Source organism: Nyctibius grandis, chromosome 5 (assembly GCF_013368605.1).
Source record: "Nyctibius grandis isolate bNycGra1 chromosome 5, bNycGra1.pri, whole genome shotgun sequence".
Taxonomy (NCBI): Eukaryota; Metazoa; Chordata; class Aves; order Nyctibiiformes; family Nyctibiidae; genus Nyctibius; species Nyctibius grandis.
Genome location: NC_090662.1, coordinates 77,458,833 through 77,476,527, shown reverse-complemented (window position 1 = coordinate 77,476,527; position 17,695 = coordinate 77,458,833). Strand labels below are relative to the sequence as shown.

Sequence of the window (17,695 nt, the reverse complement as noted above, 5' to 3'; positions counted from 1 at the left end):
TTAGTTTAAATAACAGATGCAATCTTTCTCCTTAGTTAATAAGTGTTTTGCTTCTCCTCACTGCCATTCCCAGGAGCCTACCTGCAGACTGAGATTCGTAATGAGAGTTGGAGAACCAGCCCTCACCTCCTCTTTGCCAGCTGAACAAACAAATCTAGACAAGGGTGTGCCCCCTGCAAAGTGCCCTGAAGGCTGGTGCCTTGCTAATTCCCTGGGGAAAAGGCATTTCCTCAGACACCGAGTAGGGTGCCCTGGTAGAGCAGTACCTTGGGTTGCTTCCATTAAGTCATATTTGCTGGTGATTTCTGTTGCTCACTAGCCCGTCAGCTGCTCCTGACTTTCTTTGCTGTTTCCCCTTGACAGATGTGAGAGAGGCAGCTGGAGGTCAGGGAGCGGAGATGGCTGGAGGTGTCACAGGGAGGTTTACCTGGTCATGAAATTAATTGACCAGTTGTGCATGGGAATAGATGAACTAACCTGGAGACTAAAAAGAGTACTGAATCAAGCAGAGGGGAAAAAAGGGGATGGGGATGAAGGAACTGAAGGCAGGGAGAAGTATGATGGAGTCAGGAGACTGACAGGAGTGAAGGGGAGTTTCAGCCTGCCTTGCAGCAGGAGGGAAAAGTGGTACAGGACACGAACAACAGAGAAGTCACAGGCTTTGAAGAAACACGGTGTGACGGTCGGTGGTACGCACCATCTACGTCTTTAGCCTGCATTAGCAAGCTCTGATAATGCAGCTCTGAGGTCATCTGTGCTTGGGAACTTGCAGAACAGGTTTCCACTGAAACTTCCATTTCAAAACCAGGGAGGAGAGCCAGGGGCCTGCAGTCCCTGTTCCTCATCTGCATAACCCAGAGCTGGGGAAAATAAATAGCACAAGAGTCTTCAGCAGTGCGAGGCGCGCAGCAGTGTCCCTGGCTGACGGGCTGTGCGGAGCAGCATGCCGTTCCTGCCCCTACAGCTGCTGGCATGGCCGGACACCCGTCACCATCACGGGCTGCTCCCGGGGGTCCGGTGTAACGCCTGCGGATTGTTTTCCAGGCTCTGAGATGAGGAGCTGCGGATAGCTCTCTGGCGTGTGATTAACAGGATAATGGAAGAAAGGCTGCCAGCCTGGTGCTTGTGGGATGCAGAAACTAGATCCATAAAACCATTGAGACACTTAATGCCTCCCATATTAGATGCCGAAATGCCTTTTGGGGGCCTGGGGCTAAGTCACCAATAAAGTGAAAGCTTGAGGTTCGAGCCAAATTTTCCCTTCTCTGTAGTGTGCAGATGATCCTGATGCCGTGTGCACTCGCTCAGCTTCTGTCCGAATCCAGGATATGGACAACAGCCTCATTAAAATGAAACATGGAGGAGGAATTTCACTGAATGAACAAGACATACAGATCCCTTTACTACAAGGTGTGTTTGCGTGGTCTAACTCTGGCCAGCCACTGAAAGGGTCCTAGTGTTTTCTGGCATGCCTTATCCCAGTTCAATCAAAAAGTGTTTTCAATACCAACTTCTCACTTGCAGTCTCTTCTAGAAGCTCTGTCATTCCAGCTTCTCTCCATGCAGCTGACACATCTTTGCTCAGCTCCTCTTAAAATCAGGAGAAATAAGCTGGTCTGGATTTGAGAGACGCGATCTTGAAAACCGCTGTTGGTCTACGCTTTTTAAAATTATCATTTGTTTCCAGAAGCTTGAAATCCCTCCAGTTATCTTGCAAATTGTCACAGTTAATGCCTGAGGTTTTGCAGAATGCACATATATCCTCTTCTAGGGCTCTTGAGTGCCTTAAAGCAGAGTCTATGGAAAAGTTCATGCAGCTATAAACTGCTGAGCAGGCACAAAGCTTGGGAAGTGTGAAGTGGGCATTGCTGGCACCCCTTGCTTTGGCAGACCTGCATGCCCCCTGCTCTGTGGCACTCACTCTGTTGGCCTGTTGAGCATGACACAGCAGTCCCAGGCAATGAAACACTGCATCCTGGCTTGACTGACTGACACTTTATGGTTGTCTTAAGGTGCCCTCCGTATCCAGCGCACGGTGAGGACTTCAGTTCGCCTTACCTATGGAGAAGATTTGCAGATTGACTGGGATGGTCATGGTGAACTCCTACTGAAGGTACTCTTTCTGTCTCTTATTTCTACCTCTTTGCCCCCTCTCTTGTCCCACCCAAACATGTACAAAGATTTTCTTGTCTGAAGTGAGAAATTGCTTTGTGTTGCATATTAGAAATTCCATTCTCTTTTACTACCCCCAGAGTGAAATACAGGTCCTTTTGTATTCCAGAAACAAACATTTTCATCCTACAGCAGCTTGGTAGCTTTTTTCCCCCCTCTTTTTTTGTTGTGCAGTGACAGCCATTATTAACCATGAATAGTTTTGTGTTTTGTTCAGCAAATGCCCTCCAAACTGGACTTCTGCTTTCATTTGCTTTGGGTGTCCTGTCTATAGCAATGGATTCGTATGACTTAAAATAAGGGAGTAATATGGCTCCAGGGACACAGTTACTTACAATTTCCAGGAAAAATCAATTAACTCATATAAGATATGTTGCATGCTCCTTCTATTATGAGGAACGTTTAAAGTCACCCTTGATTAACAATTAGGGTTTGCTTGTGCTGCAGACTGCAGCGGATTGTAGAAATACCCAAACCAGGTTTAAAAGAAATGAGCTGTAAGGGAAGCAGTCTAGCTGCAAAATCAGAAAGCTTTACATAAAGCACTTTTTTCTTTGTGCGTGTGTTGTAAGCTGTAGAACGAGTTGCAGCACAGAAAAGCCCACGAGGGAAGGGGAGAAGATTATTTTCTGTGGAGTAGTCTCCTGATAGCTGATAAACCATCACAGCTTCTCCAGATAAACCATCTACCACCCTCTTTGCTTGTACAAGATGCTATTCTCATTTGATCGGTAGGTCTCAGGGACTGTGAGTGTTGTCCCTGAGGGTGTGTTCACTCCCTCAGGGGGGTGAATCCGCCTGTAGCATTGCTTCCTGGTGTGGTGACCTGCAGTCTGTGGGCACTAAGTCAGGGGGATGTGCGCCCGCGCGATGCTGGGCCGCTGCAGACCTGCGAGTTTGCATGGATAGGTGCTTAAACACAGCTCTGCTGCCTTTGAGCCTCACTTGTAATAGTGGCTCTACAGCTGGGCACCGTGTGGGGTGGGTTTGCTCACTTAGAAGAGTTTTGCCAAGAGGGATGGATTTCCTGGGGTTAGTGTTTCTACCAAGCAGAGCATGCTGCTGTCTCTGAACCATGGCGTTGCTTTTGCACTCTCCTTGCCTGCCCCAAAATCTGGCTTAACGATCACGTCTGGCACAGTGTAAGGTTTCGTGAAAGCTAGTTCAGAAGTGAGTAGAAGAGTTGAAAAGACAACAGAGAAGAAAGGTTGAGAATAACTTTAGAAAGCATCTGTGGTTTTGTTGTTGTTTTTTTGATCTAGCCTGTATCTCTGTCCTCCAAGGGTCCTAGAAGTTGTTTTTGGGCTGAGAATAATTCAATTCAGTCCCTTGGCACACCTCAGAAGTTTTGGTTTTCCTCAGTATTCAAAGTATTTTTCTGCCTGGTCGGAGACCCGTATAGCCTGGCAAATTCTTTCTTACAGTTAAAACAAATCTAATTTTCTGCTCCAGATCCTCTACCCATAAAAGCAGTGGAAGTTTCTCCAATCATCTGCATTTATTCAGTTCTGCTCTGAGCTCCTTCCCTCACTGGGCATCTAAAGCATCTTTTTAATTGCTTTTGGAGAATTAATTTATGCTGGATTTGTAGACTGACCTGTTGCCAAGCATTTCTGACAATTAGGGGAAATGATACACTTCCATTACCTTTGCCAGACTTCTGGTAAAAATTCTTTCTGTGTTCCTCAAGAAGGCTCCCCTTTCTGTGACCACTTGATATTGTGATTCAAGCTTCCACTTGAAAATACTTCAGAATCTGGATTTGTATGAGTCATTGTCCGTCTGCGAGAGTATGTGAAAAAGTAGCTTCCTTGGCCACTGGAGCAATAAGGATACGTATCCTCTAATAATTCATGGTTGTTCCTTTCAGTGCTCCATATTTACTCTCTGACCACTGTGTTTGAAGGGAGGGTAGTATTAGGTTATATTTTGGAGAATGTTTTTATTTTTAATTATACAGAAAACCAGTTTTCTTCAAAAATGTATTTTTCTAGCTTTTTTGGTTCTGTTTCACTGGTTACTTCTGCCAACCTGACTAAAGTAGCACTCTAGTAAATGCATACAGTGAGCAGCTGTAGCATTAAAACACTGAGTCAGCTCCTGAGGACAGTTGGCAGTACTTGTGATGTACCAGATCATTACCTCTAATAGAAACTGACAGTTCCTACTAGAATAAAAGATATTGGTACCTTTGTGTTGCAGATGTTGCTTAGGAGGTCTCCCCCTGTTTACCTTTAAGTTTAGGGTCCCATTTCAGATGTCCCTTGATTTGCAGTAAGAATAAGGCAGGGTGAAAAGTACATCTGCTATGTGAGTTGTTTGCAATACTGCTTTTTAAGCTCTAATGTGAGGTAATGTAGCTTTAGGGGTAGTAGTCTCTTCCTTATTTTATTAATGGTCCTTAATATTGAGGGGAAACAACTCCTCCAACATTGTCTGTTTTGTGAAAAAACAATCTGTTTAAATTTTCTTCATCTTCAAATATTTTTAAAAATGTTAAATGGTTTCGGGTGCCGTATCTTTTCCCAGATTACCATTGGAAATATAATCATCCCTATATTAAAAAATGCAACCTCCGCTGTTGCCCTGTTCATTTATGTGAATGAAGGGGAAAAATAGGGAAAGACTAAACTGGAGTGCTGATTAAGGCACAAAAGTAAGCCATTTTTCTCCTAGTCACCTTCAGTTACCATCTGAAATTATCACTGTACCATGCAAAAATTGTCCTGCTACTACTAGTAGTGCCATTTTTGTTAGAAGTTTAAAAATGTAGTACAAGGATGTTGTGTCTATAGTGTTTTACTACGTATTTGAAAATTTTATTGATTGTTAAATTGTGTGTGGTTCATTCTTTAGAAAATCTTGCTATGCAGTTGTGACCTATTCTGGAGGATGACCAGGCTAACTTTGTGTTCCTTAGCTATCTCCAGTCTATTCTGAAAGGATGTGCGGGCTATGTGGGAATTACAATGGTAACCAAGGGGACGATTTTCTTACACCTTCTGGCATGGTGGAAGCTCTTCTGGAAGATTTTGGAAACTCCTGGAAGCTCAAGCCAGACTGCCAAGACTTGTTAAAACAAGACAGTGAGCCCTGCAACCTCAATCCTCATTTAGGTACTGAACTCCATCCAAAATTAAGATGTGCAGCAAACTCTGATCTGCCATTTTACATAACAATTAAAAATAAAAATAAGTAAAAGAAAAATAAAGAAAAAGAGAAGAGGCTAGTGTTGCTTACATTACCGGGGGGGGGGGGGGGGGGGGGGCGGGGTGGGTGGTTGTAATCTCTGTTTAAAAAAAAACCCAAACAAACCAAAAAACCAAACAGAGACAGATGCTGATTGATGCAGGCTTCCTAAGGCAAATGTAATATTTTGTGAAAATTGAAACCAAAAATCAGTAATGTGGGATCATGCTGCTGTTCAGTTTGGACCATAGGCAGAATTAGACCATCACAAACACAGCACAAACTTCTGCCACTAAAACTAATCTTACAAGTGATAGCAATACTATGTTTATCCTCTGGGTAGACAAAATACCTGGCTTCTTCACCCCTCTGTCCTTATGCCTTATACACTTTTGCTGATCCCAGGTGTTACATCAGCCTCTGATTTCTGGGAGGAGCAAGCACACAGAAAATTTTATGGCTGTAGATCAGAGCAGGCACTGGTGATTCATGTGTCTGGTGCAGGCTAGAAAGTTTAATTTTGCAATTATAAAAAGCAGCAGAAAGCAGAGGCCCTGTAAAAGCAAGTACGGCACAAAAAATAATGGTAACAGAATATAAAAGCATTGCTTTTCCTTGATTTGTTCTACTAGTGAAACATTCATTTAGTGGAGCTCATGACCTATGAGCTGTGATGCTATCCATGCCTACTTCATCCTATTTTATTCTTCTGTGTGTTGGGTTTTTTTTTGTTTGTTTGTTTTTTTTTACAAAGGAAAAGAAAATGCTTACTGTGTCTCTTCTAGCTTTTCTTGTAAGCTGCTGATTGATTCAGTGCAAGCATGTAATTTTCTCTTTTTAGCCAAATACGCTGAGGACTCCTGCTTAATTCTGATGTCTTCTGCATTTGAACCCTGTCACCATGAAGTCAGTCCCACTCCCTATGTGAAGAACTGCCGCTTTGATGTTTGCTCCTGCTCTAACGGCAAGGATTGTCTGTGCTCTGCTATTGCCAATTACGCAGCAGCCTGTGCTAGGAAGAACATCGTGATCCAGTGGAGAGAACCTGACTTCTGCCGTAAGTGAAATGCTCCTAAAACCCATTTATTTTCCTTGTCTCGAAGGAATTTCTTGGCAATGTCAGATGAGAAATCTAGAATGCGGTGATTTCTGCAAGGGGCCAAATATTTCTTATGGAAAATGATGAGAGAGCATATCTTTCTTTCACTCTAGCAAGGGTGCAAAAACTGTTCACAGAGACTGCTCAGCACTGGGGGAGAAAAGCAGTCATCTGACGTACCTCAATAGAGCTTTTAACTGGATTTCCATGTTCAACTGTATTTAAGTTTCAGCTACTCACCTGGAAACTTTCTGAATATCCCAGGGTGGGAATCTCAAAGTGATTTGTAGTAATGTATGAATTGCTTTTTTGGTACCTCCTTCGTTCAAGGCCCAAGCTTCCCAGCTCCTGACCTCATCAGTCACTCCTGACTTTAGCTGAAGCTGAGGGTATGGAGGAAGCACAAAGGCAGGTACTTGGTCAAGTGGTATCATAGAACAGAATCATATAACTACAGGCAAACTTATATCAGAAGGGACCTCTGGCAATTTTCTGATACAATCCCTGCTCGTAGCAGGGCTAACTTACAGCAGATTGCCTGAGGTCTCGTCCAGACAAATTCTGAGTATCTTCAAGGATGGAGATCCCACAACCTCTCTGGCATCTATCTATCTCTCTTAGCAGTTTAATCATCACCCTGTCAGCACAGAGGTCTGAGATCTATGTCAGATCTCATTTCATGTACACCATTCAGCTAGTGGGTGAACATCATTTTGCTAACCACATATGAGCTCCTTTCCTTCTTGTCCTTGTAAATTCTAGTATGATGCAGCAGCTCATTCAAGATGAGATCCTGAACCTTGATCAACAGGCCGTGGGTGGCACTGCTGAGTTGGCAAACACGAGGTTTGTCTGTGGCATTTTGTGTAGACATTTAACTCCTGTGAGAGTCAGCAAGAGTTGAGTTTTGAATTCCCTGGAGGATTGTTTGCAGGATGCCACCTGTAATAAATGTCAGCCCTGGTTCAAAAGCTTGCAGTCTAAAAGATAAGATGTTGCAAGAGGATAGGAAGAAAATTCAGACTGCAGGTTTGGATTACAGAGGTGGGGTAGCAGATAGAATAGGATGTTTTTGCATAGATCAGTCCAGTGCAAGATTAATAGCCAAACTGCTAAGAAGCTGGAGCAGAAGAAGCCAACATCTTTTATTTATTTTCTTTCTCTGTTAGGTCAATGTGTTAGGAAAAAATCCATTGTAATAGAATTTTGATGGAACATGGACACACTTTTCCCCATAAATATTTGTGAAATGGATGTTTTTCCATTTTCCTGAGCAACTTTGCTATTAAGAAAAGAAGACAACTGAAAAGCACGTATGCTTGGCAGCCCTCCAGATCAGTTCTACTACTTCTTCCCAAACAGGGGATGGGAAAAACATTTATAAACTGAGTGTATAGAAACTGGAAGAAAGAGAGAAAGAGAGGTCACTGGCCTTGTACCTGGTAGGTTCTGTACCTGTAAGGTCAGTGACTATAGCTTCTGCAGGCTGGAGAGTATTTACTGCGAATAAGAACAAAACCAATTTATGTTAAACTGCTGCATGGTTTCATAATATTTTACCTAATTTATGTAAATGTTCTGATAGTGGAACAGTAATGTAATAAAAATCCTTTTAAAAATGTGCTGGTCTGGAGGCTGAAAGAAAGAGCAGTGATAATGCACCATCATTCTTTCTGTAATTGAACAAGTCAATTTTCACAATTAATCTTTAATAGTGCAGAGCTGCTTCCTCCTCTCTGTGCATTACAGAGCGCTTTATGCTCTCATAAAGTGACGATTTCCCTGATTGCAGATCCATCAGCCCCCATTAAATAATTGTGATGCCCCAGACATCTCCTGTCACATGAAGGAGAACAAGCCCTCTTTTAATGGGCTTGAGACATGAATGTGCAGGTTGCGTAATTTGTGCTGATGGCCCAGTGCACTGAACACTTGCTCTGCTCCTGCCTTGGTCAACAGAGATTCAGTTTCTTGGGAAATGACTTGACAGAACCGGTTTGCTTGATTTGAAGTGGGTAAGTGGCAGGGAGGTAAGTCATTAGTGTAGCACAGCATTTCTGCTGCGTGTCAAGATAACAAGAGCATTCATCTTCCATGTCTTTGAAATTATTTTAGTTGCAGTTTGATTGTTTAAGAGCTGACTCCTACCCTGCAGCCCACTGTGAATAAGCAACAGAGCCAATCCCTTCATGCTGCGTGGAAGGAGCAGACAGGCCATACTGTGAAGGGCTGTCTCTCTCATGCATGTGCATATAAAAAACTGGGTAAAAAACTGGCTGGATCACCAGGCCCAAAGAGTTGTGGTGAATGGAGTTAAATCCAGTTGGCAGCTGGTCACAAATGGTGTTCCCCAGGGCTCGGTATTGGGGCCAGTTCTCTTTAATATCTTTATCAGTGATCTGGACGAGAGGATTGAGTGCACCCTCAGTAAGTTTGCAGACAACACGAAGTTGGGTGGGAGTGTTGACCTGCTTGAGGGTAGGAAGGCTCTACAGAGGGATCTGGACAGTCTGGATCAATGCGCCGAGGCCAATTGTATGAGATTCAACAAAGCTAAGTGTCAAGCCCTGCACTTGGGTCACAACAACCCCATGCAATGCTAAAGGAATGGGGAAGAGCAGCTGGAAAGCTGCCTGGTGGAAAAGGACCTTGGGGGTGTTGATTGATGGCTGTCTGAATATGAGCCAGCAGTGTGCCCAGGTGGCCAAGAAGGCCAACAGCATCCTGCCTTGTATCAGAAATAGTGTGGCCAGCAGGACAAGGGAAGTGATTGTCCCCCTTGACACAGCACTGGTGAGGCCACACCTTGAAGAGTGTGTTCAGTTTTGGACCCCTCACTATAAGAAAGACATTGAGGTGATGGAGAGAGTCTAAAGAAGAGCAACAAACCTGGTGAAGGGTCTGGAGAACAAGTCCTGTGAGGAGAAGCTGAGGGAACTGGGATTGTTTAGTCTGGAGAAAAGGAGACTGAGGGGAGACCTTGTCACTCTCTACAACTACCTGAAAGGAGGTTGTAGCGAGGTGGGTGTTGGTCTCTTTTCCCAAGTAACAAGTGACAGGACAAGAGCAAATGGCCTCAAGTTGCACCAGGGGAGGTTTAGATTGGATAGCAGGAAAAAATTCTTCACTGAAAGGGTTATCAAGCATTGGAACAGGTTGCCCAGGGAGGTGGTGGAGTCACCATCCCTGGAGGTATTTAAAAGATGTGTAGACGTGGTGCTTAGGGACATGTTTATTGGTGGGTTTGGTAGTGTTAGGTTAACTGCTGGACTTGATGATCTTAAGGGTCTTTTCCAACCGAAATGATTCTATGGTTCTATGTCTCATGTATGTATATATACATGTAGGTATAATACACGTAGGTAGTATTGTTTTGTGGCAAAGAGGAATCAGTCAACAGCTCCCTAGATCTTTCTTCAGGTTTTAGGATCTGTTGATAAGGACACTATTTTCCTTAATGTGGTGATGCTGGGATAGTTTATTGTCTTTGCACGGCTTCAGCAAGAGGATTTATATGGGATAAATCCAAGAGTTCTCGAGTGGGGAGTAGGGAATTACAGGAAGGCTCTGAGCAGCATTTGAGGATGACTACATAGAATGGTGCGGCTCAGCATGCTGGCTGGTGCTGGTGGGGCAGCTGTGTTAAATCTAGTTCTAACAGGTTGCGTCTTCACTCAGAGCCTCTGACCTGGGTGCGATTGCGTTTTCACCTTGCGCTACCCAAGAAACTGGTCAGGATTTATGCCTCCTCACTCTGGATTGAGAACCTACCCACAAGAAGCTGGATGAGCTATCTGATGGATACAGATTTTTCCAATACTTTCCACACTATTTCCCATCTTATCTCTGGGACAGGCTGAGCTTCAGAGCACAGCGCTGAGATGTTTCAGTTTTATAACAGGCATCCATAGAGACTAGGTCCACCTTGCCTTTTCCTCTCATTTTCCTGCCAATAACAGGATGGTTTTTTTTTAGTGACAGTGTATTACAAAGTGTACAGACAACAGTCCCCTCCCAGGTCACTTGTCTTGCCTTTTTGCTGTTAAAAACAGATGTTGCTGGGAGGTGATGGAGCAGTGTATTGGGACTTGGAGTGTGAATATGGCATTGGGTAGCACAACTGGAAAAACGGGGGTTGTTTCTAAAATGTTAGGAAGTGCATGGGCAGGTAAGATGAGTTACAAAGCTTTATCTAAAAAAGGGATCCACTGCAAACTTATCCCTGTGGGCAGAGAGTGTTACCACTGACTAGAAAGTAGGGCAGGATGTTGGGCTGTTATCCTATCCTTTTTGAACCTTGAAACTCTAGTAAACTGGTGTATGTGCCTGAAATCTGCCAAATCAGTTCCGTGTGTCCAGAGGTTCCTGTGTAGCAAATCATAGTTTTGGCTGAGGCTTCATGGTTGTCCTGCTTGCACATGACTTTAGTGATGAAAGTTGCTTTTAAAATGGTCCTCAGCCCTGGGCTGTGCCTGTTCAGTATTTGATTTACTGCAAAGATCTTGTTTATGTAAATTAGAAGCACTGTTCTGTGAATAGCTGCCAAAGACTCCTATAACTGTGAGTGAATCTATCATCTATTTATTTCTGAGTTAGGAGGTATTTACTCTGCCTACTGTGTTGATGAGCACACATAAATTTCTTGGGCTGTGTTGTGAAAGGCATGTTAAATAGTTTGGGCACAAGTCCCAAACTTGGGAAATCTTTGCTCTAAGAAGGCTTCAAGCCACCTTAGATGCCTCTGGGCTGGATCCTCAAGTTAGGGGCTGTTGGTGCAACCATGCCTCTCTTCAGTAAGTAGAAGTAATTCTTCGTTTCAGAAGAATTTTGTGAAGGTAAACTTTAGACGTTGATTAGCGTGTAGGCCTTGCTTTGTTAGCCTCAGTGTTAGTTCAGTCCCTCTAGCAATTGCGTCAGGCTGCAGGGCTGTAGCCTTGCTATAGTTTTTGTTTTACTGCCATTGCTGCTACAGTTCCCAGAGGTGTGCGATCACAGAAGAGAGAGTAGGGATTATCGGATTATTCTGCAGGGATGACAGGAGGAAGAGCTTTCTCTGTAACCCCTTGATCTTGGTTTTAGCACAGTACAAACGTGCCAACTTTTATTTGCAGCTGCTTCCCTCACTCCGCTGAACATCCTACCTCATCACCTTACACTCTGGCCGTTTGCTTTGGAAGGTTGCTCTGCAAACGACAAGTTTTGTAAACCCTGGTTATTAGGAGGCCCATTAAAAGCCCTTGAGAATACTAACTTGTTTTCTCGTCTTCTGAAATGTGTTGTCATAACTGCCACCTAGTGCCGACACTAAGGTAGGCGGAGGAGATTGCCTCAAAATCAGCGCTGTAGAGCTGAGTGGAAATTTTATGAACAAAGAAGCCAAAATAGCTCCAAAGGCCATAATTAGGTCTTCATAAAAATGAATTCATCATAAAAAATCGTTAGTAGCCAAGGTTTGGCTCCACGATCACTAGATGACTTTATTATTTGCACCTGTTTCCACAGAAATCACTAAGAGCTTCTGGAATGTGAGGCTTTAAACTGTTGCAGCACCTGCTTGTCAAGGCAGAAACCTACTTTTCTACTTATTTTGACCAAATTGTCCCTAGCCATGTTGCAAAGGAAGAGAAGTGTGAAGGTGTAATGCATGACACTTTTAATGCCTCCTAACTTGTAGATCCAAGTAACAACAGAGGTTGGACAGAGCCCGTGGTTTTTGTTCTGGATTAAATTCTGTGGACGGGTTTCCATGGCAGGGGTTGCAATCCAATCCCAACATTTATTGGGAACTGCATGTAGTAAGGTTTTGCTTGTGTGTGCATATGTATATAGGCAGTGCCCTAGGCTTCACTGGTGCTGCAGAGTTAAGGAGAAATGGTATAATATAGGCCTCCATTGATGAGTAAATTAAGTAAATAATACATTTTAATCCCCAGCTTCTCAGTCTGGTTTAGGCAGCTCTTCCTTTAGTTGACTCTGGATCAAATGCCAGTCTCCCTGATGTGCACATCATTCAACAGCAATGACCTGTCCTGAAGGCCAAGTGTACCGGCAGTGTGGGATGCCATGCAACCAGACCTGCAGATCTCTGTCCTACCCGGATGAGGACTGTGATGAACTCTGCATGGAAGGATGCTACTGTCCCCACGGGCACTACCTGGATGAGCGTGACCAGTGTGTGCCAAAGTCCCACTGCTCTTGTTACTATGACGGTGAGATCTTCCAGCCAGAGGACGTCTTTTCGGATCATTACACCATGTGGTAAGTGCAATGTTCATAACTCATCCCTACATGCTGTGACTCAGAAATTTTTGGATACTGTGAGTGTCTAACTGGTTTGGTTCCTCAGTTCCTTTACCTCTGCTGAAACTAGTTTGAAAGAGGGCAAGTTTTTGCCTCCAACAAACCAAATGGTGGGTTTTGCTGTTGCATCTCTATCCATATAATTTCAAATGCCACCTTAGTCAAAAACAAGACTGACCACCATTCCATGAACAGTGTCTGCCAGTTTGAAATGGAATTTAATTAATGACATTAGCTACTTTGTAGGCTTTTAAAATATCACTTTAATGTACTGCGATACATTTCTTAAACGTTAAAACCCAATTACCTCTATCAAAGATACAGATATTAAAAAGCTTTTCTAATTGTTAAATTGAGTAGCGGTACACCGAGAGCAGGAATGTAATTGCTGGGTGGCTCCTGGCCAGCCCAGTTTTGGGAACAGTGTCTTCTCCTTTTCTCCTCTACCACTGAAGTGGTAAGTTGCAGGCACTAAGTGGTCCCTTAACTCTCTCCACAGCAGTCCTGACTATTATCTTGCACAGCTTTATGCCTGTGCAGATGAATTGGATTCAGCGGGACAGGGATAGCATACAGCTGGGTTACCCTGATAGTGTATCACAGCGGCTATCTTAAGGAAGGTTTGCCTTTAAGGTTGATAAGCACAGTGGATGGAGAGCAACAGATCAGCCCCAGTGAGAGGTGCAATTTTGGTACTCTGACAAGTTCCCTACGGGCCTGTGTGAAAACAACAGTGTGAATGAAAGCTAGATGTCACTTCGTTAAATATAAGCTCTATTTATTTTTCTTAGCTATTGTGAAAATGGTTTCATGCACTGCAGTACAAATGGAGTTCCTGGTGCCTTCCTGCCAGATGTTTTCGCTGATGAGAGGCCATCTGCCAGAAGTTAGTATGCTTTAAAAAATTAATATTTTTTCTGACTTTTTTTCTTTTTTTTCCTCTTCAGTCTTTTGGCAATCTAGAATAGTGAAGAAGTACCAGAGGTTGCAGTGGCTGGTGATGTTTTGAGTCTTTTTCTAACATTTTATTTTTTACAAGATGGAAACAAAATGTTTGCATGGGAGGGTGCAGGTCTCATTGTGTCCCACCTCTCAAAATCACGGTTAGCCGCTGCAGTCTGTCTTAAGGTGAAGAGGTTAAGGGGTCCCTTGGTGGTGATCTGAGGCCCTAGTTGCTATTTGAGGATCACACGACATCAGTAACTAGCCAGCTTTATACCTCCTGTTTCTGACTAGCAGGTTGCAAGATCTCCTTTCTGGTGCGGTCAAAGCTTTTTGTGGCTTGAAGGTTTAGAGTGCTGCCAGGCACTGAATGGGCCCTCCAGCCGCCAGGCATCTTGCCGGTAAAACTTTCCAGGAGACTGACAACTGCCTTGCAGAGCTAGGCACTGCAGTGGAAAACAGGACGTCAGTGGTCTGTGTTTTTTTGAGGTTCTCCAGTGATATATGGGTGGAGCTTACAGGATTGTGATGGGAGAGGGGGTTTAGGTAGACCACCAGTAACAGTGTCACTGGTTGTCCCCCAATGTCCTTCAGATTAAGCCTTCTAGGTGTATATCTCACCAAACTCTTGCTGTAGTGTTATTAAGACATAATTTTCGTGATACTGGTGTGAAGACTTACAAAACCTCAGAGAGGCATATTTCTAGCATCGCTTGAAATAATAACTTGGAGTTTCTTGGGAAATTCTGATCTTCTGTCAGAACCTGAGTTCTCAAAGAGTTTGAGAACTTTGTGTTTAAGCTAAGGGCATTGTTATTGACAGTCACCCATGTAGTTATACTTCATGTTGGAAGTGAGTCTAAACACAATAATATATGGTCCTGTTGCTTCTCAGAACATCAATTTTGTGCTGACATTGGTAGTGTACACTGCCTACAGGTTGAAATATGTTTCACCCTAAAGTGTGCTCGTAGTCCTAGTGCAATCTGGAATTGAACTCTTGTGCAGCTTTTTTTGCTTCTGTTATTAGAATTCATGCTTTTATGATAGCCTACCTGAGGTCACTTCATGGGAAGTGGAGACTGTTACTTTACAATGTCATTCATAGTGGTGTAGTGGTGTTGCTCCATTCTATATCCTAAATTAGTTTTCTAATAACAATGTTGACCAATCCTTTAGAAAAATAGTGTGCTAACAATACTTGACTTCTAATTGCAATTTTTGTAAATTTATTTTTTAAAGTAAAAAGGAGCTTGACATGCAGATCCCCCATGGAAAGATTTATCTGTCCTGCAAACAACCCAAGAGCTGAAGGTTTGGAGTGTGCCAAGACTTGCCAGAACTACGACTTGGAGTGCATCAGCCACGGCTGCATATCTGGATGCCTCTGTCCAAAAGGGATGGTAAGCAGACTCCTCTTTGTTTTCTTGCCTTCATTTTTTCCTACCAGTAGTCTTCTTGTGGCTTGGAAAGATGCAGTTGTGAAGTATTGACTCTGCCAAATTGTGGCTGGTTTAAAGTATTTATATTAGTGTATCTGCATAGAAGATGAAGCTTAGCCTGTAATAATAATTGATAATCAAAAAGCCAAAACCCACTTTAAGACCAATTTATGTCTTCCTTCAACTCTCCTCCCAAACTCCTCCTCAGTCTTGCCGAACTTCCCTAGTCAGAGAGACAGAAGTGCACAGACACCCACACCCCAAATACCTACTCTACATCCAACCAGACCCTCCTGCTGATACTAGTTGCCTCCTTGTCAAGTCTCCATCTCTGCTGCTGCCTTCTTGTGTCTTGTACAAAAGTGAGAGTTCCCCATGAGAAGGAATGTGGGACACGAAACTTGCTAAGATGATGCTAGAGGGTGTCCTGGAGTTGCAGATGGTGTGCTGAGCATGCTTTTTTAACTGGTAAGGTGCTTTCTGGAGACTGGGGTTATGTTCCCCTGCAACCCTCAAATTTCATCATTAGTTTAGCCATTTTGAAATACAGCAAATAGCAAATAGTTATTTGCTAAGCCGGTGACTGTGAACTCAACATCAATTTAGAGCCTTGATAAAAAGCAGACGAAGTAGAATAGACAGCAGCTTGCTGCTGCTGTTTTCTGAGCAATAGAAAAACACATCAGTGTTCAGCGCTGTGCAACACTCTCTGGGCAGGCGAAGAGTTGTGCACAGGATCTCACTGGGGGCTGGGGGTATAGTCCCAGGCATCATATGCATAGGAGGAGGTGGAGCACATGGTACACCCTTTATGAAGTTAAGTAAATGGCACTTTTGAGTTGTCTGTCCAGGAAAACTGCTGGGATTAAGAAGTTTGTGAAGTTCAATACATGAAATGGAGTTGCAAGTACCTGATAGATGCTGGAAAAAGTGTGGAGGTTGTGTCTGTATTTTGTTTGAAGGCTAAAATAATCTACAATTGTGAGACTTTATTTGATATCTGTGGTACTTAAAGATCTGCTGGTGCAGTTTTCTGACTCAGAGGGGCATATGCTAAAGTAAGATGTTTTCAAATGCTGCAACCCAGGAAGACTAGAAATGCAAAAGATAACTTTTATTTTTTTACTGTTATACCTACTCAAGGTTCAGGCTCAGATTAATATGCACTGGATGTTGACTGTTAGCAAAGAAGGTATGGGTTATTACTTCTAGGGTTGAGATGTGTGTTTATGTTTAGGCTTCAGCTCTAATGAGTTAGCTTCATCCACTAGTTTAAGTTCAATTTTAAAAAGCAATTAACTTTCCCTGGAACCATGTACTTTTATAAAGGTGTGTTGTTTTTTCTACATCTATATGAATACAGGTGTTTTCTCCCCCAAAATCCCTTTAATTGTCTTACTAGAAATGAACAAAAAAAAAAAATTCTCACACCACAGTTGTTTCTAGCATTAATATTCATGTATTTTTTTTTAACTTTGCTATCATATTTTGCTGATAAACACACATGTATGTAAATAGATGCTACTGCAGAATAAGATGCCAGCTGTAGACAAAATCTCAGGCTTGTGAAGTATCTTGTAGGTCTGAAGTTAAAAATACAGAACATAATTTGAAGGCATTCATATCAACATTGGGCAAATTTTCACCACAATTTTAAAACAAGTCTTGCTTCTTTTCACATTTCAGTTTTTAAATGTCTTTAGTTTTAGAGAAGAATTTTCCTAAAAAATACTGTGATAAATAAACTTACAAAAGTTTGAGTATAAACTTACAAAAGAGCTCCAGTGTAAATAGGTCTTTCTCTGTACATAACAATCAGATCCCTGTGATTTGGTGAAGGGGCTTGAGACATAGTTTCAGTGCCAGGATATGGTAACAGTATGGTTTAAAGATAATGATGGAAAACAAATTATGATAACTACTCAACAGGGGGAAAAAAAAAAAGGGAAAAAACCCTCCAAACCCCCCAAAATCACCTTCCTAGTAATTAACCTTCATGTTTAGTATAGAATTTCATATTACTTTTCAGTAGGTTGGAACTATCATTCAAACAATTGTTTCATAAAATTCTTGCCAGGAGAAACAGTCCTTGGCATTGTGGAATAGGAAACTCTAGTTGACTCTGCAGAGATGTGAAACATGCCACTGAATTCAACAAGATGGTTTGTCAGGTTTTAGATACAAGAATCGGGCCCAGTATTTTTTTAAAAAAACCTAGTAAAATAAGTTCTTTGTCCGCTAGATGACAGTATGGTTCAATCTTCCAGTAAACTCAGTCTATAATTGCTTTTTCTCATTGGCTTCCATCCGGCAGGGAATAAAAATTACAAGATAACACGTTTGTCAAAGTCACGATGGGAGAAGCCAGATGATTTTGTTGTAACCACAGCTGTGCAAAGACAGGATCAAGCTCGGTGCTTTCATTATGGGGGTGCCCTTTGCCATGCATTGGACTCCTGCGATGTGGCTCCAGGGGACCTGCCAGCTTGTTGTCAAAGAACAATTTCCTCCTTATCACCAATAGGTACCTAACCAGCATGGTTTGGGGGAG

At 42.8% G+C, this 17,695-nt stretch overlaps 1 protein-coding gene across 1 annotated transcript in view; it reads left to right on the top strand.

Moving 5' to 3' along the window:
- Positions 1-17,695, top strand: part of VWF (von Willebrand factor) — a 144,134-nt gene that overhangs the window by 32,603 nt on the left and 93,836 nt on the right. Inside the window, exons 12-18 of the mRNA XM_068400423.1 lie at positions 1,272-1,410; positions 2,013-2,113; positions 5,093-5,288; positions 6,203-6,418; positions 12,478-12,718; positions 13,552-13,646; positions 14,945-15,105. Coding sequence (XP_068256524.1) covers positions 1,272-1,410; positions 2,013-2,113; positions 5,093-5,288; positions 6,203-6,418; positions 12,478-12,718; positions 13,552-13,646; positions 14,945-15,105 — 1,149 coding nt within the window. The remainder of the gene's footprint in view (positions 1-1,271; positions 1,411-2,012; positions 2,114-5,092; positions 5,289-6,202; positions 6,419-12,477; positions 12,719-13,551; positions 13,647-14,944; positions 15,106-17,695) is intronic.